Source organism: Orcinus orca, chromosome 20 (assembly GCF_937001465.1).
Source record: "Orcinus orca chromosome 20, mOrcOrc1.1, whole genome shotgun sequence".
Classification (NCBI taxonomy): domain Eukaryota; kingdom Metazoa; phylum Chordata; class Mammalia; order Artiodactyla; family Delphinidae; genus Orcinus; species Orcinus orca.
In genome coordinates this window covers 33,323,548-33,351,512 of record NC_064578.1, presented here as the reverse complement: position 1 = coordinate 33,351,512, position 27,965 = coordinate 33,323,548, and the positions used below count along the sequence as shown (strand labels likewise).

General features: G+C 35.7%; 1 protein-coding gene across 6 annotated transcripts in view; it reads left to right on the top strand.

Annotated features, from left to right (window-relative positions):
• The window catches only part of CYLD (CYLD lysine 63 deubiquitinase), a 61,940-nt gene that overhangs the window by 17,408 nt on the left and 16,567 nt on the right, over window positions 1–27,965 (top strand). For all 6 annotated transcript variants that reach the window (XM_004264892.4, XM_033418935.2, XM_033418932.2 and 3 more), the window contains 6 exons: window positions 15,625–15,723; window positions 17,292–17,408; window positions 22,203–22,582; window positions 23,474–23,639; window positions 24,789–24,930; window positions 26,220–26,342. In XM_004264892.4, the coding sequence (XP_004264940.1) occupies window positions 15,625–15,723; window positions 17,292–17,408; window positions 22,203–22,582; window positions 23,474–23,639; window positions 24,789–24,930; window positions 26,220–26,342 (1,027 nt within the window). The remainder of the gene's footprint in view (window positions 1–15,624; window positions 15,724–17,291; window positions 17,409–22,202; window positions 22,583–23,473; window positions 23,640–24,788; window positions 24,931–26,219; window positions 26,343–27,965) is intronic.

Below are 27,965 nucleotides of genomic sequence, written 5' to 3'. Positions count from 1 at the left end.
TTTTATAATTTTCTCCATTTCTTGCATGTATTCTGATACATTATAAAGTAAAACATATTTTCTAATAGTTTTTTGGTTATAAGTAGAAATATAGTCTACTTATAAAAACAGTTGTATTGAGATCTAATTCACATACCATATAATTCACTAGTTTAAGCCATACAATTCAGTGTCTTGTAGTGTATTTACAGATATGTATAGTTATCACAACAGTCAATTGGAGAACATTTTCATCAACTCAAAAAGGAACCCTGTACCTTTTAGCTATAACTCCATTATCCCTTCATCCTCCTCAGTCCTAGGCAACCGTCAGTCTACTTTCTGTCTCTGTATGTTTGCCTATTGTAGACATTTCATATAAATAGAATAATATAATCTGTGCTCTTTTGTGACTGACTTCTTTCACTTAGCATAATGTTTTCAAGGTTCATCCATGTTATAGCGTATATCAGTACTTCATTCTTTTTTATGCCTGAATAATACTCCATTGTAATAATATATCACATTTTGTTTATCCATTCATCTGTTGATGACACTTGGGTTCCCTCCATCTTTTGGCTATAATGTATAATGCTGCTACAAACGTTCGTGTACAGGTTTTTGTGTGGATGTATGCTTTCATTTCTCCTGGGTATATATCTAGGAATGGAATTGCTGGGTCATATGGTAGCTCATGTTTAATCATTTATGGAACTGCCAGACTGTTTTCCAAAGTGGCTGCACCATTTCGCATTTTACAGCAATGTATGAGAATTCTGATTTCTTCATTTTTTTGTTGTTATTTGACTTTCTGATTCTAGCCATCCTAGTGGGTGTGAAGTAGTATCTCAGTTGACTTCTGTATGCTGAGTTTTGTTATAAACAATCTTATTAAAATCTTTTATTCACAGTTTATCTGTAGATTACTTTTTTAGTAGCAAGTCATTATCATCTGCAAATACTGTTTTACCTCTTCCTTCTAATCCTTATATCTTTCATTTTTAAAATATGGTTTTGTTATCCTAGTGTCCCTGTAAATATAATATTGGATAGACGTGGTGATAGGAGGCATCTTGGCCTTGCTCCTGATCTCAAAGTGAATGCTTTCAGCATTGCACTATGAAGTATGATGTTCATCATAGGATTTTATTGTTGTTGCTGTCATTTATCAGGTTATAGAAGTTACCCACTATTCTCCATTTTCAAAGAGTTTTATCATGAGTGGATATCGAATTTTTTTTTTTTTGGCTGTGTTGGGTCGGGTCTTTGTTGCTGCACGCGGGCTTTCTCTAGTTGCAGCGAGCGGGGGCTACTATTCGTTGCGGTGCATGGGCTTCTCATTGCGGTGGCTTCTCTTGTTGCGGAGCACAGTTTCTAGATGCATGGGCTCAGGAGTTGTGGCTCACGGGCTCTAGAGCGCAGGCTCAGTAGCTCTGGTTCATGGGTTTAGCTTGTCCGCGGCATGTGGGATCTTCCCAGACCAGGGCTTGAACCCATATCCCCTGCATTGGCAGGCGGATTCTTAACCACTGCGCCACCAGGGAAGTCCCTAAATTTTATCAAACTTTTTTCTTTATATATTGAGGTAGTCCTATGTTTCTTTTCTTTTAATCTGCTAATTTTCTAATATTAAATTAGCCTTACATTCCTGATATAAGTCCACTTTTATCATGAGTCATGCATTGCTTGGTCCAGTTTGCTAATTTTTGCATGTTTCAGAATTAAAGAACAAATTTGCATTGCATGTTTAAAAATTTTTTTACATAGTGCCCTGGAATGGGCTTGCCTCAGGAAGGGCCTGTTCCTTGGAAAATGTTGGGGTAAAATTTAAAAAAAAAAAAAAAATTTAAAAATGCATGTGTTTAAAATAAAAAAACATTTTTGTTTGGTAAAGTACATATGGCATAAACTTACCATCTTAACCATTTTTACATGTACAGTTCAGTGGTATTAAACACATTCATAATTTTGTATAACAATCATCACCATCTGCCTCCTTAATGCTTTTCATCTTGTAAAACTCTGTACCCATTAGGCAGTAAACGTGCATCTCTCCCCTACCCTCAGCCTCTGGCAACTGCTGTTCTATTTCCTGTCTCTATGATTTGGATTACTCTAAGTACTTCATTTAAGTGGAATCGTACACTGTTTCTTTTTTAATGATTAGCCATTCCACCCCGCCACTCCATGGTAACCACCACTCTACTCTCTGTTTTTCTGAGTTTGTCCTTTTCAGATTCCACATATAAATGAGATCGTACAGTATTTGCCTTTTTCTTCAAAAAATTAAAAATAGAATTACCCTACAATCCAACAAGCCCACTTCTGGATGTATATCCAAAGGAAATGAAAACAGGATCTCAAAAAGATGTCTGCACTCCCATGTGCATTACAACATTATTTACAGTAGCCAAGGTATGGAAACAACCAAAATGTCCATCAACGGATAAATGGATAAAGAAGATGTGGTGGAATATTATTTGGCCGTGAGAAAGAAGGAAATCCTGCCATTTATGACAATGTGGTTGGACTGTGAGGGCATTATGCTAAGTGAAATAAGGCAGACAGAGAAAAACAATCTTGCCAGAGGATTCTCACTTTCATTTATTCAAAAAGCCATCTTTTGGATTTCTTAATCCTTTCTAGATATATTGATTTTCTGTTTCAGTAATTTTAAAAATTATTTTTTCTTTGACTTTTTGTGGATTCTATTTTTTTCTAAACTGTTTAGTTTGAATGCTTATTAGCTTGTTAATTTTTAGTCTTTTTTTCTAGTGTAAAGCATCTAAGGCTATAGATTCTCTCTATGTACCCAACTACCTACATTCCATAAAATTTGATATATAGTAATCTTGTTACCATTAAATTTGAAGTGTTTTGTAATTTCCTTCATGAGTTTTTTAATGTAATTCATCAACTATTTTAAAATGTACTTAAAAAATTTTCAGGTGTCTGTTTTTATCGTTATTAATTTTCAATTTGATTGATATGGTGAGAGAATATGATACTAATCCTTTGACATTTGTTGAGGCTGGCTTTATGGCCTAGTACGTGATCAATTTTCAGAAATGTTCTGTGTGTACTTGAAGAGAATGTGTTTTCTTCAATTTTAGTTGAATGTAGTTCATGCATATTTTATATGTCCCTTAGGTCAAGCTAATTTATTATGCTATTCAAATTTTATGTATCATTACTGAGTTTTTAATTGTGAGGTCTAACAGTTACTGAGCAAGGTATATTAAAACATCCTCATATGATGATGGATTTGTTAATTTCTTCTTAGTCTATAAGTGTTTCCTTTAATTTTGAAATTGTTATTTGCTACATACAAGTTTAGAATTTTTATATACCTAGAATTTAGAATTGTTGTGATTTAGAATTGTTGTGATTTCTCATTATGTGGTGACTGCCTCCATCTCCAGTAATTTTTTCTTTTTTTTTTTTTTTTGCCTTAAATTCTGTTTTGTATGATATAGATAGGTTTTCTTTTGGTTAGTATTTTCCAGGTGTGTCTCTTTTTCATCATTTATGTTTTAGTTATGTCTCTTATAATCACATATAGTTGGTTTCTTAATATAGTTCGACAATTTTTATATTTTAACTGAAGATTTTAATCTATTAATAGTTATCATTGCTGACAGTTGGATTTATTTCTACCATCTTGTGTGTTTTCTATTTGTGCTACTTTATCTGCCCTATCCCCAGTGTGTTTTTTTGGATTGAGATGTTTCCCCCCGCCCCACCTTCTTTACTCCATTTTCCCACTCTATCCCACTTGTTTTCTTTTAGACAGCATGTCATTTTTTTAAAAAATCCATTCTGATGATCTCTGTCTTTTGTTGTTGTGTTTAATCTATTAACACTTAAAGTAATTTTTGTTTTTTATGTTTTCTATTTGTCCCTCTGTTTTTCATTCTTCTTATAGTCATTTTCTACCTTTTTGGTAGATTATTTGAAAAATTTTAAGAATTATATGTTAATTAATCTGTTGGTTTTAAAGCTATATTTCATTGTAATATTGCTTTTAGTGGTTTCTCCAGGGATTATAGTATATATCCTTAATGTTTTAGTTTAGTTCGGGTTAATATTGTGCCAATTATATACATCAGTATAAGGTGTAGAAACCTTGTAACCATGTAAATCTAGTTACCTCTTCCTCATTATTTATGCTATTAATTGTCATGTACATTACATCTGTGTACTTTGAAAATGCACAAGAAAATGTTATATTTTTTGTTGAAATAATCATTTATATTTTAAAGAATTAAAAGATCTGTGCATCTATTTATCATTTTCCTTCATCCTGAAGAACTTCTTGTGGTGTTTGTTGAAGTGAAGTCTTCTAGAAATGAATTTCTCTTAATTTTCTTTGTCTGAGAATGTCTTTATCTTGCCTTCATATTTGAAGGATATTTTGGGTATATATAGAACTCTGCTATAAAGTTGGTTTTCTGTGATTTTCTGGCCTTCACAGTTTCTGATGAAAAGTCATCAGTAGCCTGAATCATTGTGACCCTGTATGTAATGTAATATGTTGTTTTTCTCTGTGTGCTTTGAAGACTTTATATTTGGCTTACAGCATTTAACTATGATGTGCCCAGAATGATTTTCTTCATCTTTATCCTGGTTGGCATTTGCTAAACTTCTTGGATTTGTAAATTTATATTTTTAACAAAGTAGGAAACATCTAGCCAATTTTCCTTCAAATGTTTTTTCTGTTCCTTTCAGTGTTCTCTCTTTCTGTACCTTCAATTTGATATATGTCAAAATTTTTGGTATTGTCCCTTATCCTTAAGGTTCTGTTAATTTTTTTTCAAATTTTAGTCCCTCTGTTCTTTAGATAATTCTATTGTTCTACCTTCAATTTTATTCACTTCCCCCTCTTTTATCCGCATTGTGCTTTTAACACATCCAATACATTATGTTTTGAGATATTGTATTTTTAAGTTTTTAAAAGTATTTTAAGACTTTCCGTCCAGTTCCTTTTTTTGTTTCTCTAGTTTTTATTTCTCTGATGAGATATTCCTATCTTCTCCTTCACTATAAGCATATTTTTCTTTACTTCATTAAGCACAGTTGTAATAGCCTCTTTACAATTCTTATCTGCCAATTACAACATCAGAATCATCCATGCATTGGTATCCATTGCAGTTTTTTCTTTTTAGACTGTCAGTTTACTGTTTTGTTTTTTTTTTTGGTATGTTAAGCAATTTTTTAAGTTTTTTGTTTTGTTTTACTTTTACTTTTTTTTTTTTTTTTTACGGTACACGTGCCTCTCACTGTTGTGGCCTCTCCCGTTGTGGAGCACAGGCTCCAGACGCGCAGGCTCAGCGGCCATGGCTCATGGGCCTAACTGCTCTGCGGCATGTGGGATCTTCCCGGACCGGGGCACGAACCCGTGTCCCCTGCATTGGCAGGCGGACTCTCAACCACTGCGCCACCAGGGAAGCCCTTACTTTTACTTTTAGCATTAGTACAAAACCTTCATAAGAAGGTCATTTTAGTTGTAAGCCAGTAGTAGTTCTCCACCTGTGGTGATTTTGCCCAGAGAAGACATTTTGCAATGTCTGGAGACATTTTTGATCAACGCATCTGGGGTAGGAGTACTGCTTGAATCTAGGGGATAGAGACAGAGATGCTGCTAGACATCCTACAATGCAGCAAGCAGCCCTCCACAAAAAAAGATCTGGTCTGAAATGTTAGCCTTGCCGAGGTTGAGAAGCCCTGTCCTAATAAGCAAATTCTGTGAGTTATGCTAATTTTATAATAACTTGCTGGATAGCTAAGGGGAATCCCTTGTAAAATCAATTTTCTTTCATTATTTATTCTTACAGGAATAATCAACTCTATGCTAATATTGTCTCACCAGAACCACATGGATAAATGTAATTTAACTTGTCTTACCAAATCAAATATCTCTGTGGGTATTTCTTTTTCTTTCTTTACCTTTTTTTTTTGTTTTAAATGTCCAAAGGGTACTTTTGAAAGCTCAAAACCTTATTAGTATAACCATCCTTTTTACGTACCTTAATTGAATTTCTTTGAATTTTCCATTTTACAACTAAATATAATTCATTATATCAAGTAAGTTGGGAGGCTGGGGAAATCATTAGTTCAGTATTATAATTTAAGAAAGAAAAAGATACCTGAAATATGAGGTTGGCTTATGTATAATTAATTGTGTTTTTCTCAGTTTGCCATAGAATAAAGATTTGAAATGCCCCCACCCCCTTTTTTTCCAACTCCAGAGCTGTATTTCTTTCTGTATACTTTTTCCATATCTCGATTTGGTTTGAAATGTAAATGATCTTGGGTTCTACAGTAGCACTTAAGAAGAAAAGAAAAGAAAAAGCTACCATTTCTATTTTTCATGTGATGGAATTATATATAACCTCACAAAGAATTCATCTTTAGTAGTATTTATCTTCAAAAACATTTACAATTACATTTTATTTAAATAGTGATGTAAGATTAAAATAATCAAAATTAGTTACATGAATCTCTTAGGAATCACTTGTCAGGCAAACTTTGATCTTATAGATCAGTGGCAATCATTGTCATTGTTACTGGCTCTCAGAGCAGTGTGACAGGCAAGGCAAAGAATGCTTTTTTTTTTTTCTTTCAAACCTTGATTTTCATAAACCATGAATAGAAGATAATTAGGAATGATACCAGCTTTTATTACATAATACACCAATTATACTTTTTTGCCAACAAAATAAAGCCTGCAAATAGACTTTAAAAAGCAAAGTTGTCTAAACGAAAATTAATTTCATTTATTTAAATAGGTCTTCATCTATATTTCATGTCATCATTAACACCCATTTCTTGAGAGAGAAGAAAATAGTCATAATCTCATTTAGTTTCTTATTTTTCTTGCCCTATTACCTTCACTCGTAGGACAAAATTATTTACAGCATTAAAAAATTTTTTTTGGAAGTGGTTGAACAGTTGATGAGATTAGGAAAGAATTCATCCTATTCAGTTGCTTGTTACAGTAGGCTTCTGAAGAATACCATTGACTAAAAATGCAGGAGTCTTCAGCCTGTTAAGAGTTTTTCATCTCTTCATTACTGTTTTTTTTTTTATTTTTTAATTTATTTGTTTTTGGCTGCATTGGGTCTTCGTTGCTGTGCACGGCCTTTCTCTAGTTGTGACGAGCCGGGGCTACTGTTCATTGTGGTGCCTGGACTTCTCATTGCAGTGGCTTCTCTTGTGGTGGAGTATGGACTCCAGGCACGCGGGCTTCAGTAGTTGCAGCACACGGGCCCTAGAGAGTGCGGGCTTCAGTAGTTGTGACGTGTGGGCTCAGTAGTTGTGGTGCGCAGGCTCTAGGGTGCTCCGGCTTTCAGTAGTTGTGGCACGTGGGCTCTAGGGTGCAGGCTCAGTAGTTGTGGCACACTGGCATAGTTGCTTCGCGGCATGTGGGATCTTCCTGGACCAGGAATGGAACCTGTGTGCCCTGCATTGGCGGGCAGATTCTTAACCACTGTGCCACCAGGGAAGTCCCGTTTGTTACTGTTTTAAATGTTAAAAACCTCTAACATAATCTAATTTGACATTATATTCAGGTTCTTAAACCTGTTGTGATGAAGCATATCAATTAGTGCCTCCCCTAAATTTCTGCTTTTTTTAGTCCAATCTGTGTTGTCTTTTTTAGTTTTGGGGGTTAGGAATGTAATACTAATTTTGTTTTTCAGATTATGTAGTACATTCATGTTCGCACAGAATTTTCAAAGGGTGTATGAGACCTTTTCCTCCTAGCATTGCCCCCCAACTACCTAATTATCTTCTGCATCCTTCTTGATTAATTCGTTTCTTTGTTGTTCAGTGTTTGCATATTTTATACACTTTTTTGTACCTTCTTTTTATAATCTTAACAATTTTAGTGAGTTTTAACTGACATACAGTAAACTGCACATATTTTAAGTATATAGTTTGTTATGTTTTAACGAATGTGTAGACCAGTGAGACCTTTACCGCAGTCAAGATAGTGAGCATGTCCATCACCCCGAGGTATGCCCCTTGTGTTTGCTTCCTTCCATCTGCGTGTCCCATCCTCCAAAATCTAGGCAACCATTGATCTTTTTTCTGTCAGTGTACATTTGTTCACATTTTCCTAGAATTTTATATAAATGGAGTAACTCAGGATGTATTCTTTTTTTTTTGGTCTGACTTATTTCATTCAACGTAATTATTTGTTGACTCATCCACGTGTCCCTTTTGTTGCTGAGAAGTATTCCATTCTATAGTGAGAAATAATATATATATATTATATATGAATAATACATATTATATATGTATAATATATATTATATATATGCATTATATATATTATATGTGTGTATAATGTATATATAATATATATAAATGTATAATATATATATATGTGTCTGCCCCTGAGTCTTGCTAATGTTTGGTCTTTGACCCAGGTTCCTGACACAGAGCTCCTAAAATCCTTTGGAATTTTCTGGGTGATAGAAGTGTCTTTTGTTCTTGTGAGGTGATTCTTAGTGGGCTCCTGGATGGAGGCTGGTCACTACAGAGACCAAGCCATGATTAGAACTTTCAGCCACAGCCGCATTCCCTGGAGAGGGGAGAGGAGCTGGAAATTGAGTTAGTAATCAAGCATGCCTATCTGATGAAGTCTCCATAAACATTCCCATAGTATGGGGTTTTGAGAGCTTGCAGGTTACCGCAAAGCTTACGGTCTTTTGGGACTGAGCCCTTAACTTGTGGGATTTGCCACTAACCCCAGGTAGATAGCGTCAGAACCAAATTGAATTGTAGGACACCCAGCTGGTGTCACAGCTTAGTGTGGGAAAACTCCTCACACATTTGGTGGCCAGAAGTGTCAAAATTGTTGTGAGCATGAGAACAAAGGGAAAGACAGCGTGTTTTCCCTATAGGCATAAGGATATACCATTTTGTTTTTTCATTCACTTGTTGGTGGAATTTGGCTTGTTTCTGTTTAGTTTGTGGCTATTATGAATAATGCTGCTATGAAAATTCATGTATAAGTCTTCGTATGGACATAGGTATTCATTTCTCTTGGGTAAATACCCAGATGTGGAATGGCTGGTACTATTGTAGGTGATTGTTGAACTTTAAAAACAAAACAAAACAACAGCAACCTGCCAAACGGTCTTTCCAAAGTGGTTATACTATTTTACATTCCCAGCAGCAGTGTGTGAGAATCCCAGTTTTTGCATATCCTTGCCAGCGCTTGGTATGGTCAGTCTTATAAATTTTAGCTATTCTAATAGCTATATAGTGGCATCTAGTTGTAGCTTTAATTTTCATTTTCCTGATGGCCAGTGATGTTGAACATCTTTTTATGTGCTTATTTGTCATCTGTATGTCTTCCTTGGTGGAGCATCTCTGCAAATCTTTGGCCAATTTCTTGTTAATTTATTTTTATTATTGGGTTTTGAGAATTCTTATAAATCTGAATATAAGCCCTTTGTCAGATACATGATTTAAAAATATTTGAGATTATTATATATTTGTATGCAGTTGTAAGAAATAATACAGAGAGATCTTGTGTACCCCTTACACAGTTTTCCCCAAAGGAACATCTTATACAACTACAGTGTAAGATCACAGCCAGGGTGTTGACATTGATATGGTCAATATACAGAACATTCCCATTACCACAAGGATACTTCATGTGGCCTTTTTATTGTCACACTGCCCGTCTTGTCCCCAACCTCTCCTTAACCCTGGCATCCACTAATTTGTTCTTCATTTCTACAGTTCTGTCATTTCAAGAATCCTTTTGAGCTTGGCTTTTCTCATTCAGCATAATTCTCTAGAGATTCATCCATGCTGTGTGTGTCACTGGTCTGTTCCTTTTTATTGCTGAGTTACAGTCCATGTTATGGCTGTCCCACTATTTGTTTAACAGTTTACCCATTGAAGGACATCTGATTTGTTTCCAGTTTTTAGCTGTTATAACTAATGCTTATAAACATTTGTGTAGAGTGAACACAAGTGAACATAAGTCTTCATTTCTCTGGTATAAATATCCAGGTGTGCAACTTCTGGTCATGTGGTATTTGCATGCTTTTTAAGAAACTGCCACACTTTCCCAGAGTGGCTGTACCATTCTACATTACCGTCCACAATCTATGAGTGATCCAGTTTTTCCACATGCTCACCACCATTTGGTATGGTCACTATTTTTTACTTGAGCCATTCTGAGATGTGTGTAGTCATATCTCACTACGGTTTTAATTGAATTTCCCTGATAGCTCATGATGTTGAATATCTATTTTCATGTACTGATTGCCATTTATGTATCTTCTTTAGTGAATTTTGTTTTCATCTCTTTTGCCCATGTTTTCATTGGATTATTTGCTTTTTTACTGTTGAATTTTGAGAATTCTTTATATATCCTAGACACTAGTCCTTTGCAAATTTTTTTTCCCCAGTCTGTAGCTTATCTCTTCATCCTCTTAACAGAGTCTTTCACAAAGCAAAAGATTTAGATTTTTATGGAGTCCAGTGTTTCTGGCTGTTTTTGTATTTCTTCTCTGTTCCCTTCTTCTCTTGCTCTCTTCCTTTGTGGTTTGATGACTTTGTTTAGTGGTATGCTAATATTCCTTTCTCTTTATCTTTTATGTAAAAAGTTTTCTATTTTTCATTTTTTCCTAAGTGTGTTTGTAATTGCTTATTGAAGCATTTTTACCATGATTGCTTTACAGATCTTTGTCAGATGATTCTAACATCTCTGTCATCTCAGTGTTGGCATTTATTGACTGTCTTTTTAAATTCTTTTTGGCATCTTCCTGGCTCTTGGTATAATGAGTGATTTTTATTTGAAACTTGGACAGTTGGGTATTATATTCTGAGATTCTAGATCATATTTAAACTTTGTTTTTGCCGCTTCAAGGGGTGTGTGTCACCTCATTATGGTCAGGTGGAGGCAGAAGTCCAGACTCCCCGCTTGGCCTTTGTTGGAGTGGGTGTGGCCGCTGTGTTTGGTTGCAATAGAGTGATTATTGTCTGAAAGTTTCTGTCTAACTAGGGTTTGTCTTTTCTCATTCTTTGACTAATGAGAGGATACCTTTGTTGGGAGTTTCTTTTGCCTCTCCCCGTTGGCATTTCCAGGTTGCTGCCTTCTTCAGCTCTAAGTCTAAGGTATATGAGGCAATAAGAAAACCCAGGGAAATCTCGTGTCACTCCTTAGGTCCTGTGCTCCCTAGCTCATCTGCCTTCTCCTCTTTGCCTTTCAGAGGCTTCTCAGTTTTGTTTTATATGTTACATCCAGAGTTTTTAGCTGTACTTATCAGGAGGAATAGGAAAAAGTACACCAACTTATCTTCCCAGAAGAGTAAGTTGCCCCTTTTTAAAAAAAGCTAACAGTAGATCGATCATAGGGATCATTTTATATTAGTACATAAATTGCATACTTAATCTTTTGCTTAAATTATTGCATTGTATTTCATTTTATAAATGTATCAATTTTTTTTTTTTAGATGTTGGGGGTAGGAGTTTATTAATTTATTAATTTATTTTTGCTGTGTTGGGTCTTCGTTTCTGTGCGAGGGCTTTCTCTAGTTGTGGCAAGCGGGGGCTACTCCTCATCGCGGTACGCGGGCCTCTCACTGTCGCGGCCTCTCTTGTTGCGGAGCACAGGCTCCAGACGCGCAGGCTCAGTAGTTGTGGCTCACAGGCCTAGTTGCTCCGCGGCATGTGGGATCCTCCCAGACCAGGGCTCGAACCCGTGTCCCCTGAATTAGCAGGCAGATTCTCGACCACTGCGCCACCAGGGAAGCCCCAAAATGTATCAATTTTTTGAAACCAGTCCCCTACTGATGGGCATTAAGGCTGTTTTCAGTCTTTTGCTATTATAAACAATGCTTCAGTGAGTAATGTCATATGTATGTTTCAGTTTGCATGTATGCAGTATAGCTAAAACATTACTTACGTGTTCATTTGATAGAAGAGTCACTTTGTCCTGAAGAAAATTAGAGTATTTCATTTTAGAAAGATGTAATTGTGAAAAGGTCTCTCCTTGGATACGTGCTTACCTCTACCTCCCTATAACTTCCCTCATTGATTCTACTTCTAACTGGGGATGAAGTTAGGACAAATCCAGCCCCTCTTCCTTGTAGCAACCCTCAGATATTCAAAGATGAGTGTCCTTGACACCTACATCTTCTGTTCTCCAGCCTAAATAGTTTGAGTCATTTTAGCCATTTCTCATATCGCATGCCTTCCAGATATTCTGAATAAGACCTGGTTTGTTAAAGACACCTTGACACTTGGACACCTAGAGGGGAACAGAATACCGTAGTCTGTATGTAGACTAATTATTGCAATAGAACAGGACTTTGGAAGAAAAGATTTTGGGACTGCCCTGTCACAGTTTGAATTATATTCCCAGAGACACGGTAATGCCTTCCTTGCGTGGAGTTGGTAGTATTTCTTGACTAAATGAATGCACTTATAAACTAATGAATTAATGATTCCTGAACTTACGCTTGACTTAAATCCCCAATTTTGTTCACATGTACTTCTGCTTCTGATCTATATTTGTATGGTTGATTTGGGGGACACATGGCAGGACTGTACATTTGTCCCTGTTTAACTTCATGTCGTTAGAGCTATCCAGTCTTCCATTTTCAGATCATTTTGGATACTAATTCTGTCCTTTTGTGTTTTGTCTCTCTCAATATCATGTCATCTGTAGATTTTTCTTGTGTGCCATCAATATACTTTTCTGAGTATTTAAATGGGATATATTATACTCATATTTACATTAAAATATTTATAAGATCTTAAAAAAAAAGATAACTTCCTGGAAGTGGACTTGCTGGGTCAAAGGGTATGTGTACGTTACATTTTGATAGATAATTCCAAGTGGCCTTCTGTAGAGATTTGTCAGTCTGAATCACCCTGAATGTTGTCTGTATAGGCAGGACTTCTCTCATATGAGACAATTAGAGCCCAAAAGGTTATTTTGAAGCACTAGATCACAGTATGCAACCCTGATGTTATCTCTATGGACCTTCCAGGATTTCTTGAACAATTTTTCATATAAAATTGTCTAAAATATAAGGAAAATATTTACTTTGATCAGTAGTCTCACTGTAAGGAGATTTTTGCTTTGTTGTTGTGTATAGTATGTTTGGTATTGGGTTTTATCATTCTTCATTCTACCCAAGTAAACTTACATTTTCTTCAGTAGATTTCTCCATGGATATTAAATTCTCATTTGGGTTTGAATTATGCTCTTGTGGCTGATGATGTTAAGCAGTACATCAGTTAAGCAATTTTCTCAATTTAGTGGGTCATTCAAATCCACAGACATTTCTTGTGGTTTGTTATTGTTCACTGGTTTATTGTTATGATTTCCAACCCAAGTTTCTTCCAGAGGTTTTTCTTTTTCTGATTAAATCGATAAGAGTGATGGGCAGGCTTCTAATTTTATCATTTTGAATGCACTCCTGCTGTGTATATATAATGGGTACTTTTGGCTTCATTTCTTTTCTCAACACAGTGTCCATGGTGTTTTGTATATCAGTTGTTTATTCTTTTTTATTGCTATGTAATATTCCATTGCATGAACAGATCACAGTTTGTTTATCCATTCTCCTGTAGAATGCATTGTTCCAGCTTTTGTTTATTACAAATAAGGCTGCTATGAACATTTTATACATGCCGTTTGGTGGACGTCTTGCTATCTCTTTTAATATCTTTTAATCAGGATTGTTTTAACCTCACAAAATTGCCTGCCAAATTTATTCCTTACTTTGTTTACTTTCTCATACTTGCCTTTTCCTGAGATGGTAATCGCTTAAAATTCATTTAAGATGGAAGGCTTTGATTTTGGATCATGAATACAGTTGTGATAAGGAAAGAATTAGTTGGTATGTAACTGCTGGAGGGCAAGTTAGATATGGCATGTGACCCTTTATCTGCATAGAATTCTGCAGGACTGTCCTATTCCTCAAAGTTGATATTTGAGCCCCTACCTCCCCCATGACAAAGTCTTTGGCAGAAGATAACCACCATTTCCAACTCCAGTGCCCTGCATATTCCTAACCCTTGGAGCTCTCCCCTAGCATCAGCATCAGAGTTGTCACCACCGGCTCATCCATTTGGCCTTTTGGTACTGCCAGGCGGCCTTAGTTAAGACCATTTTCTGCCTTTATTATAATCACCACTAACTGTATAATGTATATAGATTATGGTATACATGTGAAGATCTTTTCAAAATGTACTTACATGCAATTAATTACAGTTAATAGTGGGAGTTAGTTTTCTTTAGTCAATTTGTATGCTGTAATTTGGAAACTTTTGCCAGTGACTAAGAAGTTTTACTTTCACAGTAGCTGTCACATGTGGTATTTAGAGATATTGGAATGGTAACATCATAAAAATATTGGTAAATAGCCTTTCATTTACTATATCACTTGGTTAAACACATGGTTATTCAGTATAATTTTTGAACTAAAATAATATTCCATTTGATCACATTATGAGACAGTTAAGATATAGTTCAATAATGCATTCTTCTCCCCCTCCAACTGTGGAAAAAAGTTACCAAGCATCATTTATATATAATTAATTCAATATTATTTCCTTTTTCTTAAAAAAAATAGCCCTTGTGTTTAAAATGTAAAACTTTCCCTCTTTTTCTCTTTCTGTTCTCAAAAATCCACTGTGGGTGATATTGTTTTTGCTGATACATAGCTTTATCAGGTAGGAGTCTTAAGTGTCATGTTGGACTCCACGGATATGTTGAACTTTCCAGGGGAAAACTTTCCAGGCTGACTTTTCTACATTTGCTTGATCAGTTTTTGTGAATATCTTATGAAAATCACTGGCCTTTAAGGTTTAAAGTAGTCTTTGTATCAAAAACAAAATTATTGCACCAATTTTTCAAAACAGTTTTAAGTGTTTTCTTCAGAAATATTGTTGCTATTTATCTCTGGCTTTCTGCATTATTCATTTGTGTATTTCTCTGTGTTTTTTCTCTTATATGTATATGTGTTTGTGTTATTCTTAACATGTATATATAGTTTTAAAAACTGATACATATACCTAACCAGACTTTTTCCAATCTGTGTCCCATGAAATATATTAATCTGAGATGCTAAGTAGAGTGGCACCAAAAACATTATCAGATAAGTTTATTATATCCCTTTTTGAGAGATTCACAATGCATATTAGCATATTAAAGGTTCTGGGGTTATGCAGTAAAGAAGTCTGTTTATCTCAGCATCTTCTAGAGATATTTGAGAGTGGGACACTTCATAACACACAGGGGTGTTCTGGGGATACTGATTTTGGAAATCCTGCAAAAAACTGAATAAGGTTTTCTTGGTGGTGTTTCAACATATCAAATAAAATTGATTAAAAGTGGTTAAATTTTCAAGAAGTTTAAGCACATAGCTGAATTGTACTTGGGGTGTATTATCTTGTAGAAATTATGTTTTGAAATACAGCAGTGATTTTTTTTTGGTATGATCTTTTTCAGTACTTTTTATGGCCTTGACGAATTTGTAAAACTACTCTGAAAATCCTGTTTTTTCATTGGAAAGGGATTGTTGTTGTTATTGTCATTATTTGCTCAATTGTTTCTCTTCTATAAGAATTTGCTTTTATCTTTAAAAAACATGTTTACTGTTTCAGATAGCGTTACACAGGAAAGGAGGCCTCCCAAACTAGCCTTTATGTCAAGAGGTGTTGGGGACAAAGGTTCATCCAGTCATAATAAACCAAAGGCTACAGGTATGGATTAATAGAATACAGTTCTTAGTTATTTACATGATTTTTTATTTGCCATAGCATTGAGAAAAGGTTAAAAGGTATTACTCCTTACTGTATACGTAGACTTTCTTCTTGCAAACATTTTTAGTAGTTTACTAAAAAATGTTTATAGATGGTGTTGCTTAAGCCAAGGGTTCGCAACCTTTTCTAAATGATGAAAAGTTTCCTGTGGGGACCTGTGTCTTTTTCTGGTCCATATACGCTGGTTTTTGGAATTCCCTACTTGTAACATTTGTATATATAGTTTAGAGTCACACTGTACAAAATAATCATTTATGGATAATGTTTATAGGATAAAATATACTAGAGATTATGTGGATTTTGCTAACAGAGGTGGCACAAATTAAATTCCAAACCACTAAGCAAAAATTTTTGTCTTTCTTCCAGAGACTCCCTTACAATACATGTGGAGTTTTTAGTTGTTTTTTGGTTAGCTTCCACATATTTCATAGATGTATAGGGTGGTAGTTATACAAGCTAAACAGCTAATTTAAAAAGCTGCAAGAATTTTCAACTCAGATGTAGGTTAAGAAAAGAATATTTTTTCCTCAATTATCTAGTGAAGAAAACTTTTTCAGCTTATTTAAAAGGAAATTGTACTTTAAGAAATATTTTATGTGACATTGGACCCTGGGAGATGTAGAATTAAATAGAATATATAAGTGATAGATAGTATTTTTTATGTTAACCTATGGATCTAGATAGGTTAGCACCAATTTGCTACTCTCACTTAAATATGAATAGCCTAAAGATTTTCTTAAGATATGTGTACTACTTATGTTGTAGCAGATCTTAGTTATAGGTATGAAGTGTAAAGTTATCTGCTTTAAATTGAAAAAGAAATCAGATTTTGTTGTAGGTTCTTCAGACCCCACTACTCTCAATGATAGCATGTCCTTTTAGTAATGAGGCAGGGGGAATGTCTTGATGTGTCTGTGGCATAGCTACACTAAATTTTCTTACATTTAATAAATCTAATGTATAAGAAATAATACTGCTTCACTTTTTCAGAGACATGAAGAAATTCAGCAAGGGATTTGTTGACTAAATTCCAAAATGTTTAAACCTTAAATCTTTTAAACTTAATTTATGCATCTATTTATATACATTCGAAGACTGCCTTCTTTTGAGGGCAACCGTTTTAAAATAATATGTTAAGTTTGTGAACCAAGAGCTTCGTTAAATGAAATTGGGGAATGGTGATTTTGACATTTGGAAATAAGCCATAGTACGTGAAATGATTTTTTAAAGCAGTTTGTTTAAAAAAAAAAAAAAAAGCAGGCTTTTCTTTTAACTTAACTCCTGTTCTCCTCTTATATTGTTTCTTGGGCTGAAGAATCTTTTTGACACTGCAAAAATGGTTACCAAAATTTTAAAAGCTGAAGGTACTAATAAACTATATTGTGTTTGTATACATCTGTTGGTTGTGTAAATAATTGTTAACACCATATACATATTATTTTCTCTTACGGAAAAACTTTCACATCATATTGACTTTATTTTTAAAAGGAACTTTTCTTGTTCCATAGGATCTACCTCAGACCCTGGAAATAGAAACAGATCTGAATTATTTTATACCTTAAATGGGTCTTCTGTTGACTCACAACCACAATCCAAATCAAAAAATTCATGGTATATTGATGAAGGTAATCTATAATTTTAGTGTTCTTTATAATGATTCTCTCCTTTTAACTCACTAGAGAAAAAATGGCTTTTTCACCAATATAGATAGTTTTTGGAAACAGAATGAATAGACCATTCTTTATTAATATTGCTGAATTAAAATATTGTACACAATTTGAGCTGCACTGCTGTTAAGGCTAATGTAATATTTAGAAAATGTATTAGCAGCTTGTTCTCTGCACTTCATTGATCTGTTTAAGGTAGAAGATCTCTAGAATCAGTTGAATCATTTAAAGACTTTACTATCTTGATATCCTTTTTTTTGATACCACTTTTAAAAAACTCTACCTTCCCTTGGTTCTGGGACATCACTTTCTTCTGGTTTATTCTTTTTTCTTTTGTTCATCTGTTCAACAAGTATATATCGAATGCTTACTGTGTGCCAGAAACAAATGAAGAATTGCAGTCTTGATGGGTATAATGAAGGCATATGATGCTGTGAGAGTATATTATGGGATGCTTTTACTTGAGGGGGCTCAGGGATATTTCTAGGAGGAAGTGACATGAGCTTAGATTTACCAGGGGAGTGATAGATAACAAATTGAAATGGGGCAGAAGAACGTTTTAGGCAGAAAGAACAGCATATGTAAAGGCCTTGTGGTAAAATGGAGCTGGTGTTTGCCAAGGACTAAAGAGAGCCAGAGTAGCCAGAACAGAGAGATAGAACATCTTATGAGATGAGAATGGAATGGCAAACAAGGCCAGGGCACGTGGAGCCTGGTGTATCCTATTAAAAGGAAATGGCAAGCCACTGAAGGATTTTGCAAGGGATTTGCAGGGTTTGCCTTTTGAAAAGATGATATTGGCTGCAGGGTGGACAGTGGACTGAAGCAGGGGCTGTGTGAATGCAGGGACACCGTTGAAGGCTGCTGATAGGCTCAGCCGTAGATTATAGTTGCTGGGGCTAGACTTGTTGGGGAAGGGATGGGGAGAGGTGGATGGCTATGAGATATCAGAAGTGAATTGACAGGATTCACAGATAGATTGAAAGTGAGAGGTAAGGAAGAAAGAGAGGTGAGTGATGACTCCTAGTTTTCTGGCCTGCATACGTAGGTGATGATGGAGGAAGGTGATGGATTAGGTGATTGTGGAGGAAAGTGATGGATTTGCTTTGAATATGTTGAGTTTGAGGAGCCTTTTAAACTTCCCAGAGTTGATTTGTCAAGCGGGCAGTTGCATATGCAGATCTGGAGCTTAAAAGAGATGTTAAGAGCTGGAGAAATAAATTTGTAGTTTGCCTTCACGCATGTGGTGATTAAAATCCTGTGAATAGTGTCACCTATGGAGAAAGTAGGGATGGAGGGTGTGGCTGAAGTCTGAGCCTTGAGGAGCATAATGGCTGGGAGGAGGAGAAGTCTTCAAAGGAGACAGAGAAAAGGTAACCAGAGGATGTGGGCAAAACAAGAAGTTATTAGGCCAACAAGCCAAGGAGCTAATAGACACCAGTGTCGAATGCTTCTGAGAGGGCAAATAAGATAAAGACCACACAAAAACCCATTGGATTTAGCCAGTGGCAGTCGCTGATGGCCTTGTGAGTTATGTTTTTACGGAGCCAGGAGATGGAGACATGAGTCCAGTTGCCTAAAATGTAAGTTTCTGCTTCATCCTGGACTTCCTCTCTCTCTCTCATTAGTCACATCCAGATGTCACCAAGTCCTAGGGATTTCCTTCTCTTTAATATCACTAGAATCCTTCCCCTCTCTTCATTTCTGAAACCACTGCCTTAGTTCAGATCCTTTCCTTTGTTTTTTGCTGTCTGGATTAATATAGTAACCTTCTAACTGGTCAGAAAGACATATGAAGTAATGAAATTTGTATGGAATAGGTCTGCATCCTTAAATTAGAAAATAGAAGCAATTTACTTGTAAAAGAACATCATATCTGTAGTTGTTTTACTTACACATTTTAAAGGCTATTCTTTATAACATTTGATTCATTTATTCATTTTTTTAAATTAAATATTGAGTATTTTATTGTGTTAGTGGCTACACCAAGTGTTATGGATCCAACCATGGAAAAGACTAACAAAGTTCCTCGTTGTAGGGAGCTTATATTCTAGTTGGTATGATAGACAATAAATGTATAGACAGATAAGGTTAACTATGACATGTGGAATGAAGGAAATGAACAAGGTGATAGCAGCTGGTGGGAAGCTGGCTCCAGAGATGGTTTGGAAAAGAGTCTTTGAGGAAATGATATTTATGTTGAGATCTGGATGATGTGAATGAAACTTCCAGAAAAAGAGCTTGAGAAGAGCATTCTAGGCAGAGGAAATAGTAAAGGCAGAGGTCCTGAGGTGAGAAACTATATTTGGGGAACAGGAAGTAGGCCAGAGTGGCTGCAGCAGAGTAAGCAAGGAAAAGAGGTGTATGAAATGAGTTTGGAGGGGTAGGTAGGAGCCGGATCATTTAGGACCTAGTAAGTGTTGGTAAGAAATTTAGTATTTATTGTAAGGTACTGGAAAGCCATTGATGGTTTTAAACAAGGGAATGATACAAGATCACGTAAGATCTTTAAACTTTAAAAAAGATCTCACTAGTTGTGGTATGGTAATTAGATTGGAGAGGGGCGAGAAGAGGGACAGAGAGTCCAGGTAAGAGACTGGTTGCATGGTGAAAGATGATGGTGGCTTTGACTGGGGAGATGATGGTAGAGGGTAAGAGGGGTGGACAAATTTGGGGTATATTTTGGAAGTAGAAACAACAGATCTTGCTGTATGGAACTGAGTGTTGGGCTTGGGGGGTTGAGGGTTTGGGAAAGAAAATAATAACTTAAAAAATTTTTAGATTAAGTATCATCAGTAAAGAATCTTAAATGGATAAGTTATAAAGTACAGTGAACACCCATGGAGTCACTACCCACTTTAAGGCAAAGAACATTATCATTCCCTTTGAAATCCCCTCAGCGCTTCTTCCTGGTGGTGTTCTTTTCACTCTCCTCTGAGCTACCATCGTCTTTAATTTAGTGTTTATCGCTCTCTTGGTTTTCATTATCGCTTTATGAGTTTGTCCATCTAAACAGCATACTGTTAGTTCTGCATGGTTTTGAGCTTTATATACAAGGAATCAGACTGTATGTATATTGTGTAATTTCCTCCCTCAACATTATGTTTCTAGATTCATCCAAGTTGTAGTATGTGATGATGATTTATTTGTTTTCGTTGCTGTATAGCATTGCGTTCCATTCCATTTCATTTCTGTGAAATATGGTATTTAAATATACCACAATGTAACTATCCATTCGACCACTGATGGACATTTGAATTGGTTTTATTTTCTGCTATTATTAACAGCTCTGCTATTAACATTCTTACCCATGCCTAGGGTATGTACCTAGGAGTGGAATTACTAGATGTACATGGGATATGCACATCTTTCCTTTACTAAATAATGCCAAACTGTTTCCCGGAATAGTTAATACCACTTCACACTCCCATCGGCTTTGTGTAAGGGTATCATTGACTCCTCATCCTCACCAGCAGTTAATGTTCTAAGACCTTTACCTTTTGAAAAGCTCTCTCATGTTGATTTTGACTTTCTTTTATGTATTTACTAGTGAGGGCAAGAACCTTTTCATTGATTTGTTGGTGATTTAGGTTTCTTTTTCTGTGAGCTCCCTTTTCAAGTCTTTTGCCCATTTTTTTTCCTATTTTTTTCTGGTCTTTAAAAAAAATTGATTTATAGACCTTTTTCGAATTCTAATCCTTTGTCAGAAATAAGGATTACAAGTATTTTCTCCTTGTTTGTGGCTCATATTTCTACTCTTGCTATGATGCCTTTTAATGGACAAGTATCTCTTAATTTTAATGTGGTCATATTTGTCAGTCTTTTCCTTTTTGGTTTGTATACTCATGTTTAAGATATTTCTCTCTACCCTAAAGTCATAAAGAACATTCTTCTATATTCTCTTGCAAAATTTGTAGGTTTGCCTTTGACATTTTTCTTTAAGACATCTGGAAATTGTTTTTGTGTAGAGTATGACAGAGGAGTCCAATTTAATTTTTTAAAAATATGGATAGTTGATTATCTCAACGCCGTTTATTAAGAAGTTTGTTCTTTCCACACTGATTTGCAGTACCTGCCTGGCAACTGTATTAGTTGTTTTAATGAAACAGCTTTTGGCTTTGGTTCTTTTTATTGGATGTTTGTTTTCTCTTTCATTAATTTCTGTTTTTGTGTTCTTTCCTCTTGACTACTTTTGGGGAGGTTATTCTGTTGTTTTTCTAACTTCCTAAGTTGTATGCTGAGTTTATTAATTACCTTTCCTTTTTTTCTAAAATGAACTATTAAGTCTATACATTTCTTTTATAAGTATTACTTTAGTTGTGTTCAAGTGTTTTTTTCTTTATTTTAAAAATTTACATTATCATTTCTTCTTTGATTCATTTGTTATTTAGAAGCATCTTTCTTAAATTTTTTGCTCTCTTTTTTGTATTGGTTTTTGTAACTTAATTGTATTTTGGACAAAGAATATAACCTATACAATTCCAATCAATAACATATTTTATTGGTTTGAATAATTGGGTGCCATTTACTGACGAAGAAAAATTTGGAGGTGGGGATGTGAATCAAGAACACTGACGTGGAGGTTGAATCAAGAACACTGACGTGGAGGTAGTAAGTTTGTGATGCTTATGAGAATCATACTAGAAGAGGTCAGGTGGGCAGTTGGACTTACGTATATATTAATCTTTAGAGATGTATGGCATATTTAATATTCTTGAATAAATTTCTCTAATTAAGAATAATTTCTTATAGTTGCTGAAGACCCTGCAAAATCGCTTACGGAGATCTCTCCAGACTTTGGACACGCTTCACCACCACTGCAACCTCCTTCCATGAACTCACTATCCAGCGAGAACAGATTTCATTCTTTACCATTTAGTCTGACAAAGATGCCCAACACCAATGGAAGTATTAGCCACAGTCCGCTCTCTCTGTCCGTTCAGTCTGTGATGGGAGAGCTAAATAATGCACCTGTGCAGGAGAGTCCACCCTTGGCCGTATCTTCTGGTAACTCACATGGCCTGGAAGTGGGCTCGCTGGCCGAGGTTAAAGAGAATCCTCCTTTCTATGGGGTAATCCGTTGGATTGGTCAGCCGCCAGGACTCAATGAAGTACTGGCTGGACTAGAACTGGTAATTTAATTTCACCTAAAAATTGCATTTCTTTTCTGTCTGGGGTTTTGTACAGATCTTTCCCTATGCTTTGCTTTTTGGTGAAATATTTTATTTATCCACAAAGCCATCACTAGAGAAAAATTTTATTACCACGCTGCCCGACATCCTTTGCCACCCATTAAGCATCTGATCCACTTATTCTTAATGTTAGTTGATCTATGTTCAGGGAATGAAAGTAGATTTTTAGGCTAATATGTTTAGGCTCATTATATTAAACAGAATGCAGTAAGGAAAGCAAACTGTTATCAGTTTTTCTTTTTTCTTAGCCTCCCTCCTGCAGTCAGTTCTAATATTTCTATCATTGACTTTAAGATTAATCACCATTTTTAGTGACCTTTTGAGATCTTTGGTAGAGGGAAAGATTTTGGAGATTAGAAAGCATATTGTTTGACATTTCATAATCAGAAAGAGAATTTGAGTACATTTAGCTTTTATTTAAATATATTTCTTGCTTTTTTATTTGTTGGTTTACAGGCCAGTGAATGCTATTTTTCTCTTTGGGTTGTTAAAATAAACAGCCCCTTCTGGCCTCCTGTCCCCACTGGTTTTAATGCTTTTGGAAATGATGCAGGGAAGTCAGTTAACCAGGGAAGGTTTAACATGTATTCTGAAGGGAAATACATTGAAGATTTTATGCTGGAATAAGGCATTAATTTCTCAAATCGTCAGCTGTGGGCTGAAACACTGATTAGTCAACCCCTTTTTCCTGATGGAGTTCTCAATACAGGTGTGACAGCAGAATTCTAAGAAAGGGTAAACTTGAAACAAGTCTTAGTTCTTTGTATACCATCTTTGCAAGATGGAGAATAATGCATGTTTAAGCTTTTTTTTTTTCTTTTTCTTTTTCAGGAAGATGAGTGTGCAGGCTGTACAGATGGAACCTTTAGGGGTACTCGGTATTTCACCTGTGCCCTGAAGAAGGCGCTGTTTGTTAAACTGAAGAGCTGCCGGCCAGACTCTAGGTTTGCGTCCCTGCAGCCAGTTTCCAATCAGATCGAACGCTGTAACTCTTTAGGTATTTGTGTGCCTTTCATTTATTCATCAATCTGGAATGACTCTAGTTCTGACCTCATGTCATTTTGCAGTAGTTGGTAGTAAACAGTGTTTCTTTCTTTCCTGCCAGTTTTCATCAAGCTTTTAAATCAGAAAAAAATTATTACTTGGTGTATGAGAAAGTTACAGTTATCCTAAGAGGGGACATTTAGAAAAAGTATTAGCCAGGAAACCATGCTTGAGACTTAAAAATTGAGAAATAGTGGGATTTATTTTCCCCTTCCTGTTGATTACAGACATTTAATTTTCAACAACCCAGGAAGTAGAGATTGAAATGTGGCCTTCGTTATGGCACTGATTTTCCTCTCTCTGTATTGTTCAAGTACATCAATAAGCATGTCTTATCAAGAAGTCAGCATTATTATAAGAAGTAGTTTTAATTGCTTGATGAACGACAGATCTCATCACTTATAGTAGGTGGCAGTTTCCTGATACGGTTCCTTTCCAGTTTTGGATAATTGTGGTGAAACATCTTGAGGGTTAAACAGGTATAAATAGGAAAGCCATCTTTATGAAAAACAATTTTTCTTACAGTTGAAGTAGTGCTTTGGAATTTTTTGTTTTCTTTTCCAACTTGAAAATGGAACATCTTCAGACAAATAAGATATTTGGGGAACAAAATATTTTACTTGGCAGATGCTTTTTTATGTTACTTGATACTCTAAAATGTTTTTTAAATTGTGGAGGAAGTAAGGTTGAAAACGAACATTAGCATTTTTTATAAGCCAAGCTGAATAACAATTAACCAAAACCTACCTTTAACTTAGTTTTAAGTTGGGTAATAAATTGTGCATCAAAATACAAAAAGATTTTTTTTGTTGTTGTTTTTGTGCGGTACGCGGGCCTCTCACTGTTGTGGCCTCTCCCGTTGCGGAGCACAGGCTCCGGACGCGCAGGCTCAGCGGCCATGGCTCACGGGCCCAGCCGCTCCGCGGCATGTGGGATCTTCCCGGACCGGGGCACGAACCCGTGTTCCCTGCATCGGCAGGTGGGCTCTCAACCACTGCGCCACCAGGGAAGCCCCAAAGAGATATTTTTAAGTGAAGAAATATGTATGGGAATACATAGCTATAATAGTTTAAAAGAATTATTTTCATTTTTATCTTTGCAGCATTTGGAGGCTACTTAAGTGAAGTAGTAGAAGAAAATACTCCACCAAAAATGGAAAAAGAAGGTTTAGAGATAATGATTGGAAAGAAGAAAGGTATCCAGGGTCATTACAATTCTTGTTACTTAGACTCAACCTTATTCTGGTAAGTTTAAAATTAATGCAGTAGGAATATAATGCCATGGGGGCAGGTGTGTGTGTTTCTTTGTATGTGTGTCGGAGAGAGAGAGAAAGAGAGAGAGAAAGAAACTGCTAATTGCCTCTGAGTGGAGAAACTGGGGGCCTGGGGTTCAGGAGAGAAAGGGAGATTTGTATTTCACTATATACTCCTTGGAAGCTACTGAATGTTGCCTTATGTGCCTGTATCCAAAAAATTAATATAAAAAATAATGCAGTGAATGATGGATAAGAGGTGAATGATAGTGTTACAGGTGGTACAGATATTCTGAGGGTATGTGGGAAATCATAGGACTGAAGAGAATAAGTACAGGATCTTTGTGCACAAATGAAATAACTTGTCATAAGCCATTGACTGGCTTGTGTGTTTGTTTTACTAGGCAGAGGCAATCATAAAACTACTTCATTTTAAAGAAGTATTTTCAGTAGAAGCACAGTTGCCCTCGTATATGTAGTTTGTTCCAAAGAAGAACAATTTAACATGGCAAGAATTTTTACACTCTGAAGCTTGAACCAAGAACATCGCCAGTTAAACTGAGCATAACCTGCCAGCTCTGTACAGCCATGTTGTAAGAATTAGGAAGTTAATGGGATGTTAAAATTTTAAAGACAAGGGAGAAGAATAAAAGTGGTGGGCCATTTTTGGGGCAGAATACTTTGTCTCTCAGAGGTGTTGACAAAAGCAAGAATTGATGTAATATTCTTCAGATTTTCTGATAAAAATCTGTTTAGCCAAATTTTCTTTTTCTTTGATATCAGCAAGTCACTGCTGTTAGTCACTCACAAGTGATTTTGACATTTAAAGGAATTCAGATTTCTGCAAAGGGCTGTGGAGAGAGAGAAGTATAATATCTAGAGTGGGTTACATATTGGCTACGTGTTTGCCTTGGGAAATTAGTTTCCAAACTTTCTCCTCTGTTGTAGTTTGACTCAGATTTGTAGGCCTTCTTTCAGCTTTTGCAAAGAAGTTTTCCAGTGTACTGAAGGCGTATTTTTAATCCTTTAACACTGTCAATCTATAGTTTGCCTTCTTGATATTAGTATTCTCCTTAAGGATCTCTAGGCCCTGATGATTGAACCATGAACCATGGGAACCTTGACAGGGGTCTTGGTTACCTGTATTAATAAAAAACACTAATTTGCATGTTATTTGTTCTCCAGAGTTTGTGATTTTTCTCTTCATATTCTTTTTAGTATGGGTTTCTCAAAAATTAGTACATTTACAGCATGAGGAAAAATATTCTTTTTATTTTGCAGCTTGTTTGCTTTTAGTTCTGTTCTGGACACTGTGTTACTTAGACCCAAAGAAAAGAATGACGTAGAATATTATAGTGAAACTCAAGAGCTGCTGAGGACAGAAATCGTTAATCCTCTGAGAATGTAAGTAGAAGATAGTTATTTTTGCCTTTAGGTGGTATCCTAGGTGCTGTTTTTTGGTACAGTAATTAATTTATTCCCTGCTTTCCTTTAATGAGAAATGGGAGAGAATTAGTTCTCTCGATGATGTATTAACATCTTTTTTAACTTTCGGTCCTTGTATTGTCTTTTTTTTTTTTTTTAAGAAGGTTTCTGTTCAGTCTTTGTTGCTACTTTTATTTATTTTTTTTAATATTTATTTTATTTATTTAATTATTTTTTGGCTGCGTTGAGTCTTCATTGCTGCACACGGGCTTTCTCTAGTTGTGGTGAGCAGGGACTACTCTTTGTTGCGGTGCACGGGCTTCTCATTGCGGTGGCTTCTCTTGTTGCGGAGCACAGGCTCTAGGTGCACGGGCTTCAGTAGTTGCGGGGTGTGGGCTCAGCAGTTGCAGCGCACGGGCTCTAGGGCACATGGGCTTCAGTGGTTTCAGTGCGCGGGCTCAGTAGTTATGGCTTGCTGGCTCCAGAGCACAGGCTCAGTAGTTGTGGCGCACGGGCTTAGTTGCTCCGTGGCATGTGGGATCTTCCCGGACCAGGGATCGAACCTGTGTCCCCTGCATTGGCAGGAGGATTCTTAACCACTGCACCATCAGGGAAGTCCCGTTGTACTGTCTTTACTTCTTTAACATTTTAAATCTGGCCAAAGTGTAGCACATAGTGTATGCCATGAAGTGATTAAACCATTTTGGTAGAGTGTACTACAATTCAGCAATTACAGTAGGTTTATAAAAGCTGATATAAGGTATTTGGGATTCTTATCTTCAATACTACCCCTAATGTAATCATGCTTATTAGTTTAATCGGTATGATCTGGCTTCTTAAACTTAATTTTATCTGAATGAATAGCTGCAAGGGACATTTTTATTTATAGAGTAGCAAGTATTTAATAGTTTTATGTTAGAAATAAGATGTATTTTATTAACACATTTCTTGGTTAAAGGAAGATATTTAGGCCTCCCTCCACTTCTCTTAAAAAGGTGATGTTTTTGGTTATCTCCTAGTTTAAGAATTATAAGTATGTCTTTCTTTGGCCACAGGAAGCAATTTGTAATGGTATAAGTACAAGACATCTAGTAAGGACTTTTATTAAGTGGTAGGAGGAATGTGTGATAATGTCACAGTGTAAAATTTAAACTATGAAGAGTCAGGGCCATAGATCACAAAACAAATCTGTTCTTTTAGGAATATAGGGAGCAAACTATGTAATTTAAAGTCCACATTAAGATAAATTTAAATTTTGTGACATACTTTTATTATTTAACAATTAAAATAAAAAATAGTTTGATATAAGATTTTGACCCCAAAATGCAGAACACTGAAATATAATGAGCATTTGGAATGACCTACTATATAACGTGACTAGGAAAGTATATTATAGGTGAACAAATTTCCCACTTGTATCTTTTGTTTTCTTTGAATTCTGTAATGATGAAAATAACTGTAGTTTTTACCCCCTTAAGATAATTATGAATCTTGAGTTTTACATCAGTTATTTTGTATTATATTTGTATAAATGCAAAATTTAAACATACTGTCTATTTTCTCCCCAAGTGATTGATACTAGAACGAGACAGATTAAATCCA